This window comes from Aulonocara stuartgranti (assembly GCF_965226115.1).
Source record: "Aulonocara stuartgranti genome assembly, chromosome: 12".
Classification (NCBI taxonomy): domain Eukaryota; kingdom Metazoa; phylum Chordata; class Actinopteri; order Cichliformes; family Cichlidae; genus Aulonocara; species Aulonocara stuartgranti.
The window spans coordinates 6,757,845-6,770,207 of record NC_138948.1 but is presented as its reverse complement, the minus strand read 5'-3'; the positions used below and the strand labels follow the sequence as shown (position 1 = coordinate 6,770,207).

At 37.8% G+C, this 12,363-nt stretch overlaps 1 protein-coding gene and 1 long non-coding RNA gene across 2 annotated transcripts in view; both read right to left on the bottom strand.

Annotated features, from left to right (window-relative positions):
* Positions 1-12,363, bottom strand: part of LOC309719407 — a 52,596-nt gene that overhangs the window by 20,275 nt on the left and 19,958 nt on the right. The gene's annotated exons all lie outside the window — the stretch shown is intronic.
* Positions 7,594-9,439, bottom strand: LOC309718564 (nuclear factor 7, brain-like). Its single transcript, XM_082553935.1, has one exon. It carries the CDS (start codon positions 9,216-9,218, stop codon positions 7,797-7,799), a length of 1,422 nt encoding a protein of 473 aa, XP_082410061.1. The 5' UTR covers positions 9,219-9,439; the 3' UTR covers positions 7,594-7,796.

Genomic DNA, 12,363 nt, shown 5'->3' with positions numbered 1-12,363 from the left:
ATATTTTAAGAGTGTTGTGTGCTGTAGAAAGCCAGGCCAGGAAAATCTCCTTCATATTTTTCTGTGTTTTATCCTCAGTTACACCTTTGATAAAGTCTCGCAAGTGTCAGCTTTGTTTTAATACACAGATATAAAAATATGGATAAATGTACTGATAAATGATCATAATTATAATATTTCTGATGGTTGACCTCGTGAATTGACATCGAATCAGTTATAGAAATAGAAATCGATACCCTGCCCTAGTGTGAACAGAGTGTTTGTGGTGGCAGGCTGGACACCAGAGCTACAATTGTTAAAAACACTGGGTTATGTGTTGATGTCACTTTTGTGTGGTTTTGACCTTTTTGTAGAGCAGTGTCTGCTTTACACACGCTGTGACAGTTTCACGCTCTCGCAGGTAGCTCTCTGTGCTCGGAGAGACATCCTGCTCACGCGAGTAAATTTATTTTTATTTCTCTACAGGAACTTTGTGTTAAAGGGTCAATGCACCAAAAAAGGGTTTTGATAAGATTTGATTGCTCGTGCAAGACAGAAACTAGTCAGGGTGATTAATAATGAGCACAAAATGTATCACATCCATACCATCCATACTGGGCTGGCCGGGCAGGCACAAGGACCATGCCAAAAAATGAATGATATTTAATCGTGATTAATCAAAATTAATCCACAGCAATCCTGTGATTAATCTGATTACAACATTTAATCGTTTGACATCACTAGTTTGAAATAAATAAAACTACATGCTGGGTTAAATGTCTGAAAGATGATTTTCAGGAAAAACAAACAAACAAACAATAAAATCACTGCAGGTGCTGATGAGTAAAATATTAATCAACCATAGACAATATGTTTGCTAATAAGAAGAAAGTTTAAAAAACAACCAAATGTTTACGATAAAGCTTTGCCACTGTAACTTTTCCCCCATAAGAAAATGTTGACTTTATAATGAAATCTCAGTCTGACTTGATATCACAGGTTTTTGCATGTCTGCAGGGTAAAAAAAGATTCGCTTGGTAAAATGAATAAATTAAGTTTTACTGACTTTTAGTTAATCACTCATCTTTCTCTGATAATTATAGTAACTCAACATTTCTTAATAACTCCTGACAAATTATTTATTTAGACCCACTGTTTATGGAAATACAAGGAAAAGATGTTTTATTTGTCTATTTAAAATATTTACAGATGAACTTGGCTCAGTCTTTTAATTTTCATTTAAAAATGTGAGAAAGTGGAAATAAAATGTTTAAAAAACGTTTCCATAAATGAAAATACAAACTTTGTGTCCATGTTGTGAGTAAAAATAATATACGAATAAAATAAAAGTTGAACCTTCATTTGATATTTCTGCAGCTTTGTTCATACAAACTATTTCCAGCTCTGCTCTGTCAATGTGATTATTACATTTACTGTTAAGCAACATAAGAGTTTATAAAGATGCAGATCAGGTGTGAGGATGTAAACTTTATCCTTGATTCCATTTGTAATGGTGTAGTACCCTCATACTCACTGTGTTTTCTGTCCATAGTGGTCCTGGTTTAGGTTCAGGTCTCTGTTTTGTTGTTGCCAGCAATAAAGCTGAGTGTTTTGAGTTTTTCTTCTGTGTTTTGGAGTCTGGGTTTGGGTCCTTTTCCTGCCTGCACACAGCCATGACAATTGCAGCTGCAGCCTCCTCCTCTCTGAGGCTGCACCTCCTGCTTTCTCTGGAGCTGCTGCCTCCTGCTCTCCACTCTCATGTTAAAAGACAATAAAAAGACAGACATGACAAAGTTAGTGAGCCAGACACCAACAGATTACCCACATGATAGCCTCAGACTCCTCAGTTTCCATAGAGAGTGTATCTGACCACCTAAAAAGCAGGTATCCATTCAATTAACTTTTACTATTAAAACAATAGTAAAAGTACCTTTAATAGTACAAAAACAAATATTGTTCTCTTCCCCTGTGCTGTCATTCATGGTGAAGTCCCTCTTATCATATTAATATTAATAGTATACATGAGTGAGAGTCTGTATTTAGTGAGGATTAACAAATGTTCCTGACCACAACCTTCTTTTATGTAAAGATATAGCAAACAGTTAAATGTTGGACAATCAATGGATTTAAAAAACATAACAAATTCTCCAAATGTGTGTTATTCAGCACAAATCTGACACAATCAATGTGTCTCAGCTCAACAGTGTAGAAATTTAGTTTAAGTTTCATTCATTATAGTCAACAGGCAGCACGGTTGAGTGGTGGTTAGCAGTGTTGCGTCACAGCAAGAAGGCCCTGAGTTTGTCTCCACCACCTGGCTTTCTGTCTTTCTGTGTGGACTTTTCATGTTTGTGTGGGTTCTCTTTCTCTGTAAGTAGTTGCCCTCAATATAAAAACGAAAAAGGAAAACAAGTAAAATATTGTGAGTTTATCTTAATATAGCATTAAAATGAGACCAAGAATGTGAAGTGTTTGGTATATTACTTATTGAGGAACACTGCAATCAGTAGAGGTGGGCAGATCTATCTAAATATTGATCATATCGACACCGACTCTGGTATTGGTATGGGATTGATACGATCGGATCGATGCTTTGTTTCTATCCCACGTTTTTGTATTAAATTAGTACATTTTTTGGAAATTAAAATAGGACCTCAAACCTCCACAATGAAAAATGTCAAACAACAGCAGTTGACCCAAAGACCTTTAGAGACAGGAACATTTACATTCCAGGTCTCCAAAAACCCAGTTTCAAAATACTTGAAAAGCTGGAAGGTGTGTTTTGTTGTGTTAGCAAAAATCAGAGTGAGTTAGTGGTCACAATTTGCAAACTGATGATGGGCCATCTGTTAAGTCATGACACACTGCTCTCCCCAACATAAGCTGCCTACATAGTTTAAAAGTATCGGTACTGACCCTGTATTTACTTGGTATTAAATCAATATAAAAATCTGCAGTCTCACACAGCACTAGCAATCAGCTGATTGCCACTAAACCAGTTTTACAAGATTTATTTTTTCAGTTGCAACAGATGAAATGAGTCATGCTAGATACGTTTGTAAATATACATGATTGAAACTAATGAGTCTAATGTGTTGTTAGAGTGAGAATTCACTAACTTTGAAGCAGAGCTGAGTTCAGACATTCAGCATTAACCAAACTGATCTGGTGAGTTTGTATTGATGCACATTCATTTTAGTGCTGTGAAAAGGTAGTGGGTGTGTGGGGTGAAGTCAGCGCTCTTCTGTGGAAAAAACCAGAGGTAATTAATTCACTCGGGTGTGAGTGGGTATACTGTCGGTAAGAGACTTTTGCCATTTTTGTTTGGATCATTTGCTATTGTTTGTGCCTATTTTTAATGTGTCATTGGACTTTTTTAGTGTGACCACGAATTTTAATAGAAGAATTGATCAAGCCCTAGATCGACTGCGCGCAGGGAAACTGATCAATATTGTAGGTATATTGAGTGTTTGTTTTAGCTTCATGATTTTGAATGGTTTCATAAAATTGATATTTTATTGGGTAATATTTTAATCGATAATGTTGTTTGTGTTTTGTTTTGGTTAGTCCGTCCAGCCGTAAAGGCAGTTATTGATTGAGAGTAAGTTGTGTAAGGGCGGACTAACCTCCCTTTTTGTTTTTGGTCTAATTGTTTGTGCCACTTCCCTTTATCTCCCAGATCGCAGGCCATGCATAGCACTGATTCCCAGCTGTGCTGAGACCTGAATTGTTTGCAGTGTGTGCCACGATTGCAGTGTTGCTAAACGGGGTGTGACGGGTTGCAGTGTTGTTATTTTCGCACAGTTTGTGTGGTAAGTCTCATGTGCAGCTGGGATATCAGCAGGATGTATTGTAAGTCCTGTCTGGAAATAACTGGGAATTTGTATGTCTAACTAATGTAATAAATAAATGATCAATTTGTTTCTTTGCCCTTTCTTTACTCATACCTTGTCCTCGGTTACAGAGATTTAACAATTCAATGACGCATCCACCTTATTTATTAGAAAGTCTCTGTATCGGTATCTGCGATACTGGCCTGTATTTACTTGGTATCACATCCATACCAAAATGTGCAGTATTGCACACCAGTAGAACACATATATACACATACATGAGGAGGTGAACAAAACTAACCTGGAAGTACTATCTCTCCCTCTGGAGCAGCAGCGCAGTACAGCAAACTTATGACTTCGTTCCAGCTACACCCAAAGAATATGCCATACATATGGGTATTATGATGCTATTTAAAGCTATTCAACCTTGCATATGGAAATGAAACTGGGACAGAATGTTCACCTGTGCCATTTTCTCTGAGAGAGGAGATAAAAGAAATGCAAGTGGATAGTGACAATCTATCTGAACCCACAGGGCCTGGTGAGGATGAGCTTTAAACTCATTTACAGTCTAACTTACAGATTCAACCACTGGGACACACTTATATAGACATTACAAGGTCTACCTGTCACAGAAAGCCACAACAGTTTCTGACTTATGAATCATTGGGTGAACCCTCAGTGCAGTCACATGCAGCAGTTAATCTAGTTGGGGAAACGCACAGCACCACAGTTACTTGTCACAACCATACCATCATGCACTGTATTTCCATGCCCACCATTGGCAATTGTGCCGCCTGCGTGTATGTCACATTCACCAATGTACTGCACCCCAATACCATACTCACCATACCAGTATCACGCATCACTAACCCCATCTGCATACCCATCACCCCTATTGTTTAAAGTAATTCTTGGACTGATAAAATCAGTTATGATAAGTTTTGAGAGAGTTTGTAAAAAAAGTTTTAAATGTCATGATTTTGTGAATGTCGGGAACCATTTTATTTTTGTCAGGGAGTGTGTGATACCCACTAAAGTGGGATCACATTTATGTGAATTAATTTATGTTTAAGTAATTTTACTTTCAATCTAAGTTATACTTTCATTGGAAAATGCCCTCTGTTAAGTCATGACACACTGCTCTCCCCAACATAAGTTGCCTATATAGGTTACAAGTATTGGTACTGGCCCTGTATTTACTCTGTATCAGGTCAATATAAAAATCTGCAGGCTCACACAGCGCTAGCAATCAGCTGATTGTCACTAAACCAGTTTTACAAGATTTATTTTTTCAGTTGCAACAACAACAGGAAACATTTTCTGCCAACGTGTCAGCAGGATTGTGTCTGTGACTAAAGACGACTCAGTGAACAAAGATGCAAAAAGTTTCAAAATTTCTGTTCTGTGAAGACTTTGCTGAGATTTTTCCTTTTGGGAATGTTTTAGTATTTTCTGTTTTTAGATGTGTTTTTAAATTTTGTTGAGTGACCAAATGTGTTAAAAAACAATCAAATATTATACATTTTGACACTCATCTGACATCTCTGCAACTTTCTCTATACAAACTTCTCTTCTCTGTCAGAGGGCTCATAAACAGCTGCAAAGTTTTTGTTTACTTAAGCGTTAATGCAGATATTTCAATAAGGAGAGATAGATGGAACTAAACATGATTTATTGATATAAGAATTCAGTTATGCTATTTTGTGATTAGACTACGATGGCCCGTCACAGCAGAATGAAATCCCAGCTGTGATAGAAACCAGGTGTCCTCTGTGTGCCGGTATGATGAAATGAGTCATGCTAGATAAGTTGATAAAAATGTACATGATTGAAACTAATGAGTCTAATGTGTTGTTAGAGTGACAAATCACTAACTTTGAAGCAGAGCTGAGTTCAGACATTCAGCATTAACCAAACTGCTCTGGTGAGTTCGTATTGATTCACATTCATTTTAGTGCTGTGCCTTGTTATACTTCAGCAAAATGTTAGAATAACTGCTGTGATGTTTATAGTTAAAGGAAGAAGCTACATGTGTATAGTATGTGAGTGAGATAATTAGTAGGGCGATTAGTTCTCTGCTAACAGATTAGCAGTTAAACTGACTACCACCTGAGATCCCAAAAGGTTGATTCTGTTCATCTGGATGTAGCGTTATCAGTGGGAGAAACGTTCTGTCACTCATCTAAGTGACTTCTTCAGTCTCAGCTGACTGTAAGTTTCCCCAACCTTATAAACAGTACCTTTGTACAATAACTGACCTCACAGCCCACTGAATGAACAATGGGCTGGGACGTCAGTTCCTTGATCATTAATATGCAAATTGTCATGATCAAAGACCACTGATGGCCATGAGTACGATTCACAGTGAGTTGGGGAATGGCTGCAATCACGGCACAGCAAGATGGCAAAAGCCCCCCCTCCCCCTCCAGAGGGCGACCACATCAGCAGCATCAGTTTGATTTGATCCTAAAGAGACAATTTTCTTTATCGCAGCAGGATCCTGGATTTGAGCTGATCAGACTGACACTGACCTGAGGTGAAAGTGAGATTAGACATTTTATTTGTTTATTTAAAATATTTACAGATGAACTTGGCTCAGTCTTAGTGTTCTGTTTATCTGTTAAGTGAAGTCATTTCTAACATTTAATGATTTACATTTAAAAATAGGATAAGTGTAAATGTTTACAGTGTAAACATTTTTACTAGAGAAGAAAATATGAACTTTGTCTCCATCTTGTGCGTAAATATAATATACAAATAAAACATCACTATTATAAAGCTGCACCTTCATCTGAAATCTCTGCAGCTTTGTTCATTCAAACTATTTTCTGAGTTTGTAAACATACAGATTAGCTGTGAGAATGTAAAATTTATCAATGATCACATTTGATTTCTGTCTGGGGTTAAATGTGAGTGTTGGTCTGAAAATTTTTTTTAAAATGTAGCTGCTTAAAATAAATTCTTGATTTTGTAAAATCTGCTGATTGTTTCAATAAAACAGCTTCAGTACAACAAGAATATTTACAAACTAATAGAAGCAAATAATATTTTATTCTAAGGAGTCAGTTAAATGTAAACACAACAATCAAAGTGAGTTTCCATGTTAAATGAATCTGAACTAATGACTGTGTCTGAAAAGCTGATTTACTGTCAAACACAACAACAACAGAATCACTGAATTTATTTATTTCACTTCACAGAAACATTTTGTGATCTCAATAATCAAAGAGAGCAGTTAAAGAATAACATTGAAGTACAAATCAAAGGTAGGTGATTCATTGAAACACTGAGACTGAGAGTGAAGTTTGAAAATCAAATTAAAACCTAATTATGAAACATGAGAAGATCCAGAAATCTTTCAAACTGTGAGAGATGTCAGCTTCTGATTAAGGTTAAAAACAACACAAGAAAGAACATTTTTAATGAAATCAATCAAGTGTAGTTACACTGATGAGACAGCGTCACAACTTAGAAGTCATTTCTTTGAATTTGGAAAACTTTAAAGTAGACGTGTTACTTTCAAATGTTATTTAACTGAAAACAAGATGCTGATAATCAGGACATTTAAATCTTGTAGTTGTAAAGTTGACTCTTGCTGATGTTTAATCATGAATCCTTCTTTTAAGAAGTGTCACAGTTTGCTGTTCACACTCAACAACTTTGAAAAGCAAAGAAATCATCATTCAGATTTTAAAACTATCAAAAATATTTACATGAACAACATGAGAAATATTCTGAAAATATTAATTTAAAAGAAACAAGAAAAAAAACTGTAAAAGTTTTTTACAGAAACTCGAGTGGGTCACAAGATTTTCACATGAAAAAGTTGCTTTGGTTTCATTGAATTGCTAATAGTTCCACTAGAACAACAAAATGAAATAAAACCTGATAATGAAGTTAGACAGTGTGATTAATAATTTCCCTAAAATTAACCCTGTTGCTGTACTGAAAAAACAGTTAAAATAAAGAATCACTTTACAATCAAATCTCAGTTTGACAGATTTTGACATCAGAGGTTTTGGCGTCTCCTGCCTTTCCAACACTGAAATATGGGAAGAGTTTCTCAGTGAAAGTGTCTCTGTGAGTGTAGATGTGAGTCATGTCTTCAGGGTGATAGAAGGACACCTCCCCCCTGTCATAGTCCAGCTGGACTCTGATCCTCTGGAGACTCTTCTTCACTGTCACAGTCTGACCAACACCATTAGTGTATTTTCCACTGCGATGATTTAAACACCAGTTTCCATCTTTTGGTGAAGAAAAACACTCTCCCTTCCTGTCAACTGACTCTTTAACTAAACCCACATTCCAGGCAGGATGGTCTCCCACCTCCACCTCCCAGCTGTGTTTCCCTGAGCTGAAGCCCTCAGAGCCAAAAACATCATTATACTTAATGTTTCTCTCTGGATTATCAGGAAGCTGCTGCTTTGTGTCTCCAAGTCTCACACTGGTCAGATCATCAGACAGATAGAGACAGCGGTTTGCAGTGTTTGGGTCCAGAATGACAGGACTGAAGTGGACCTTCTCCTTCATCTTCTCCCACACTCTGAAGGACAGGTTGCCCAGGTGTATGGCCACATCTATCAGTGCTCCTGAGACCAGCTGTGGATCTGACACTGAGCTCTGGGCTCTGGCTCTGCTCTGAGTGTCTTTATAACTGCTGAGGAATGGCACGCTGTGTTTCTGCAGCTCTTCTTCAACAGCACAGATGCTGTCTGACAGAGAGGAGATCTGCTCCTCAATCATCTTCATCTCTCTGCTGATAGTCCTCCCCTTCTGCTCCTCTTCCTCCCTCAGAGCTGCCAGTCTGGACTCCTCTTCCTCTCTCAGGAACTGCTGGAGCTTGTTGAACTCTGCTCTGATCTGCCTCTCTGTGGACAACAGCTGCTTCTTGGAGTGTTGAATCACTTCATTGTATGTTTTCTCCACTTGTTTGTATTTGTTCCTCTTGTCCTGCAGAGACTTTAAGTCAGATTTCAGCTGCTCCTTCAGGTCACTGACTGCTTCTTCTACAGGAACCACTTTGTGACTGTGGTGGAGAGAAAACTCACACACAGGACACACAGCTCTCTGCTCGTCCACACAGAACAGTTTAGGCTCTTCCTCATGTTTACTGCACACCACCATTAATTTCTTCTCTCCCTTTTCTGTCTCAGATGATCCAGATTTCTGTCTCCCAGCAAATGAATCAGCAAGTTCTTTCAGTGAAAAGTTCACAAGTGGACAATCCTTTGAAGATTTTCTTTTACAAATGGGACAGTTTTTGTTTTTAGTTTGTTCCCAGAATTTCTGCAGGCAGCTTGAACAGAAGCTGTGGCCGCAGCTCAGAGACACAGGATCTCTGAAAGTCTCTGAACACACATGGCAGCTCAGGAAATTTTCAACAAGTCCGAGTTTGTCAGCCATTTGATCTTTAAGTAATTTTAACTCACCAAATTAGTGTCTCTTGAGCTTTCTGATTAAAATCCTCCAAACGTGTGTTTTAGCAGAGATCTGACTCCCTGTAATGGCGTCTCAGCTCAGTTCAAAAGTGTCGGAATTTACTTTCATTTTCACGAATCACGATCACGTGTTAAACTGAAACACGCACATAAGCCTTGTGTCCATCAGAGGGCGCTGTCTGTGTCATTCAGATAGTTTTCAGTTTGTGCTCCTTAAAACGACACCAAAGTGAAAAATGTAGAAAATCCTGACTTTTCCTTTTTAAAAAAACGAAACCTAAATAGAACATAAAAATGACACAAAGACGATGAAGCTGTGGTGTTTCAGAAGTTCAAGTAGGAAGAATCACAGTGGACACTGAGAAACCAGAAATGCTGATAATGAAACATAAACAAACTGATATAAACTTGTTGATATGACATTGAACTGTGACAACACAGAAGAATTTACAGGCACATGTCACAAATCAGATTCTGGTCAAAGTCATGTTTAAGGTACTACTGCCTTGAAGTTGTCAATCACATCCACTTTTTTATGAAACAGAACAAAGTAGATCTTTTATAAATGCATTAAATGAATCCATGACAAGACAACAAATACTTTATTTATTCCAGAAGTTGTGACATTACTGTGTTAAAGCAGCCAATTTCACGTACAGGGTTTCTCTAATGGTGTGAGATCTGGCAGGTGTCTAGTCACAAAATACATTTAACAAGTATTTTGATCATTCACTTAAAGAAGCAACAGCGCTCTTAAGACTTTTCTGTGACTGATGAAGTCAGACAGAGTTTGTGTGAGAAACCAGAGTTAGGCTGTTGTTGTTAGGCTGTACAATAAATGCACAAAGTCACATATAACAGTGTTTGGCCAATGATGATATTTTAATATTCTTCATATAAATGAATGTATGAAACAGTGCATTAGCTTATGATTCATAAAAACATATTCAAAACCACAATTATTTTAATTCTGTAGAGATCACTAAAGTGCAGCAATAAATACTTGATTAAATAGGCTGATGCTAGTACTGGTTACCTTGTGTAGTGGGGTGTAAGTAAACTGTGTTAATTTGAATTAGCATTAGGAGACTTAAACGGTAGTTTTTACACAAGCTTAAACTGATGATGATGCAGCCCATCAGCTTTCATTGGCATTACATGATTTACAAAATGACTGAATGACTCATGGCTGTGCCTTAATGTTAAAAAGACTGTATCAATGTTTTTTAGTAAACCTAAAACTACCGTGGCTGCAGTAAAAGTTTTCTTGGGTGCACAAAAACTAATTAATGTTGAGGATTTAAGTATTTGGGAATACTGCTAGACTCAAAATTACCCTTTAAAAAAACACGTTTAAAAAGTAGTGAGAACTGTAAATGTTAATATACGGAACTTTAGACATATCCGCACATCAGAAAAAGCAGTGATTACATTCCTGCACTCTGTGATACTGGCTCATATTGAATACTGTATTACAAGTTGGTCCTTTACCAGTCTTGTTGCTATTGGGCCAATCGAAGTATGCTACAAAAGAGCATTGAAAATATTAGACAAAAAACTTTTGTCATACAACCATTGTCAAATTTTAGATAAATACAAGTTTCTAAATTTTACTAATTTCAAATTATTTAAAGTGTAACATAAACAGTGAAGCTGGAGGATGAACGTTAAATTTTTTCCACTTGATAAAAGTTAATGTGAGGGTTCCCGATGGTTTGGGACAAATGCAATCACATGGCAGGATGCTGTAAACGGACCGAACTTCAGTCAGGAGAACAACTGAGATAATCCATCCACAATATGAGGTTAGTCATTAATATACTGCAACAACATGGGAATAGAGCAGCTGCAAGAAATTTCAACATTAATTAATCAATGGTACTGTCATGGCCTGGGGCTAGGGACCCAGGGCTCAGGCATTTTCAGTGTATGTTTATGTTTTCCGTGTGTTGTATTGGTTTGCTCTCCGTCTCTCCATGTGTCTCTGTGTGAGCTTCCGGAGGTGTGGGTTCGCTGAGGAGACTGCGAACCCGGACGTGGTCTACTCGAGAGACAGCCACACCTGCCGCTCGTCGTCCTCTGCCAGCTGCAGCAGATTACGCTCGTCAAGGAACGGCATTTAGGACTGCAGCTGAACTGAGGCCGACGCTGGATCCTTGAGTCAGAACTCGTCAGTACTGCCGTGAGCTTTTACGTAACCTCCGAGGAAACAGATCCCCTGCTAACCCTCTGCCTTTTGTGTTACCAGGAATCGGGAGCGGAGTACGCCTCTAAAGTCACGGTGTGGGAATTGGAGTTTTTTGGAGTCGCCACCTTTCACTTCTCACGGACATCTGCACTGTGTGGGATTCAGGGAGAATCACCACGGGACCATAGTGCTGGGATTTTGTATATAGTTGTGTGTTTTTCACCTCCTGTAAATAAATCCACTGTCCTTCACTTAGAGTCTCGCGTTTGGGCCCTGCTTTCACTGTCACTCCACGGTCTGCCATCGCAGCCGGTGACAGGTACGGAAGTGGAGGAAGCAAGAAGAATGAGTTGAGTAAAGTTTGATGTGACTGTTTTGTTTCGCTTGGTGCACCTTATGTATGAAAACAGACCCGTTCATCGACAGTGCGCCTTATAATCTGAAAAATATGGTACATAAAATTTGTATGTAATGTATTTGTAATTAATTTTAACATGTTTATCATGATGAAGACAATCTGTGACAGGTGACCGTAATAATTATAGTCTGAGATTTAACAAAAAAATATGAGGGTTAGTTTGTGTCTTTTGGAAACGTATTACACAGGAAGTAGAAGCAGGATCAAGGATGAGTTAACAGCAAATGGCAGTGACAGCTCTCTGCAGACTGTAGTTTATATGACTCACTTTAAAGTTTGCCTGTTGTAATTATGAAATTAACTATCAAAATATAGCTGCCAAGCTAACAAAATCAAATGAGAAGCATCATGCACCACTTCATGTACTGACAAATTCTGCAAATAGAAATGCATGATGTTGCTCATTTCTTAATCGGGTTTATTCAGAACGTGTGAATGAACTCATGAAGAACCTTAATGTAACAGTGACCTGTGTCTAAATGAATAACATCACTTTATACGTTG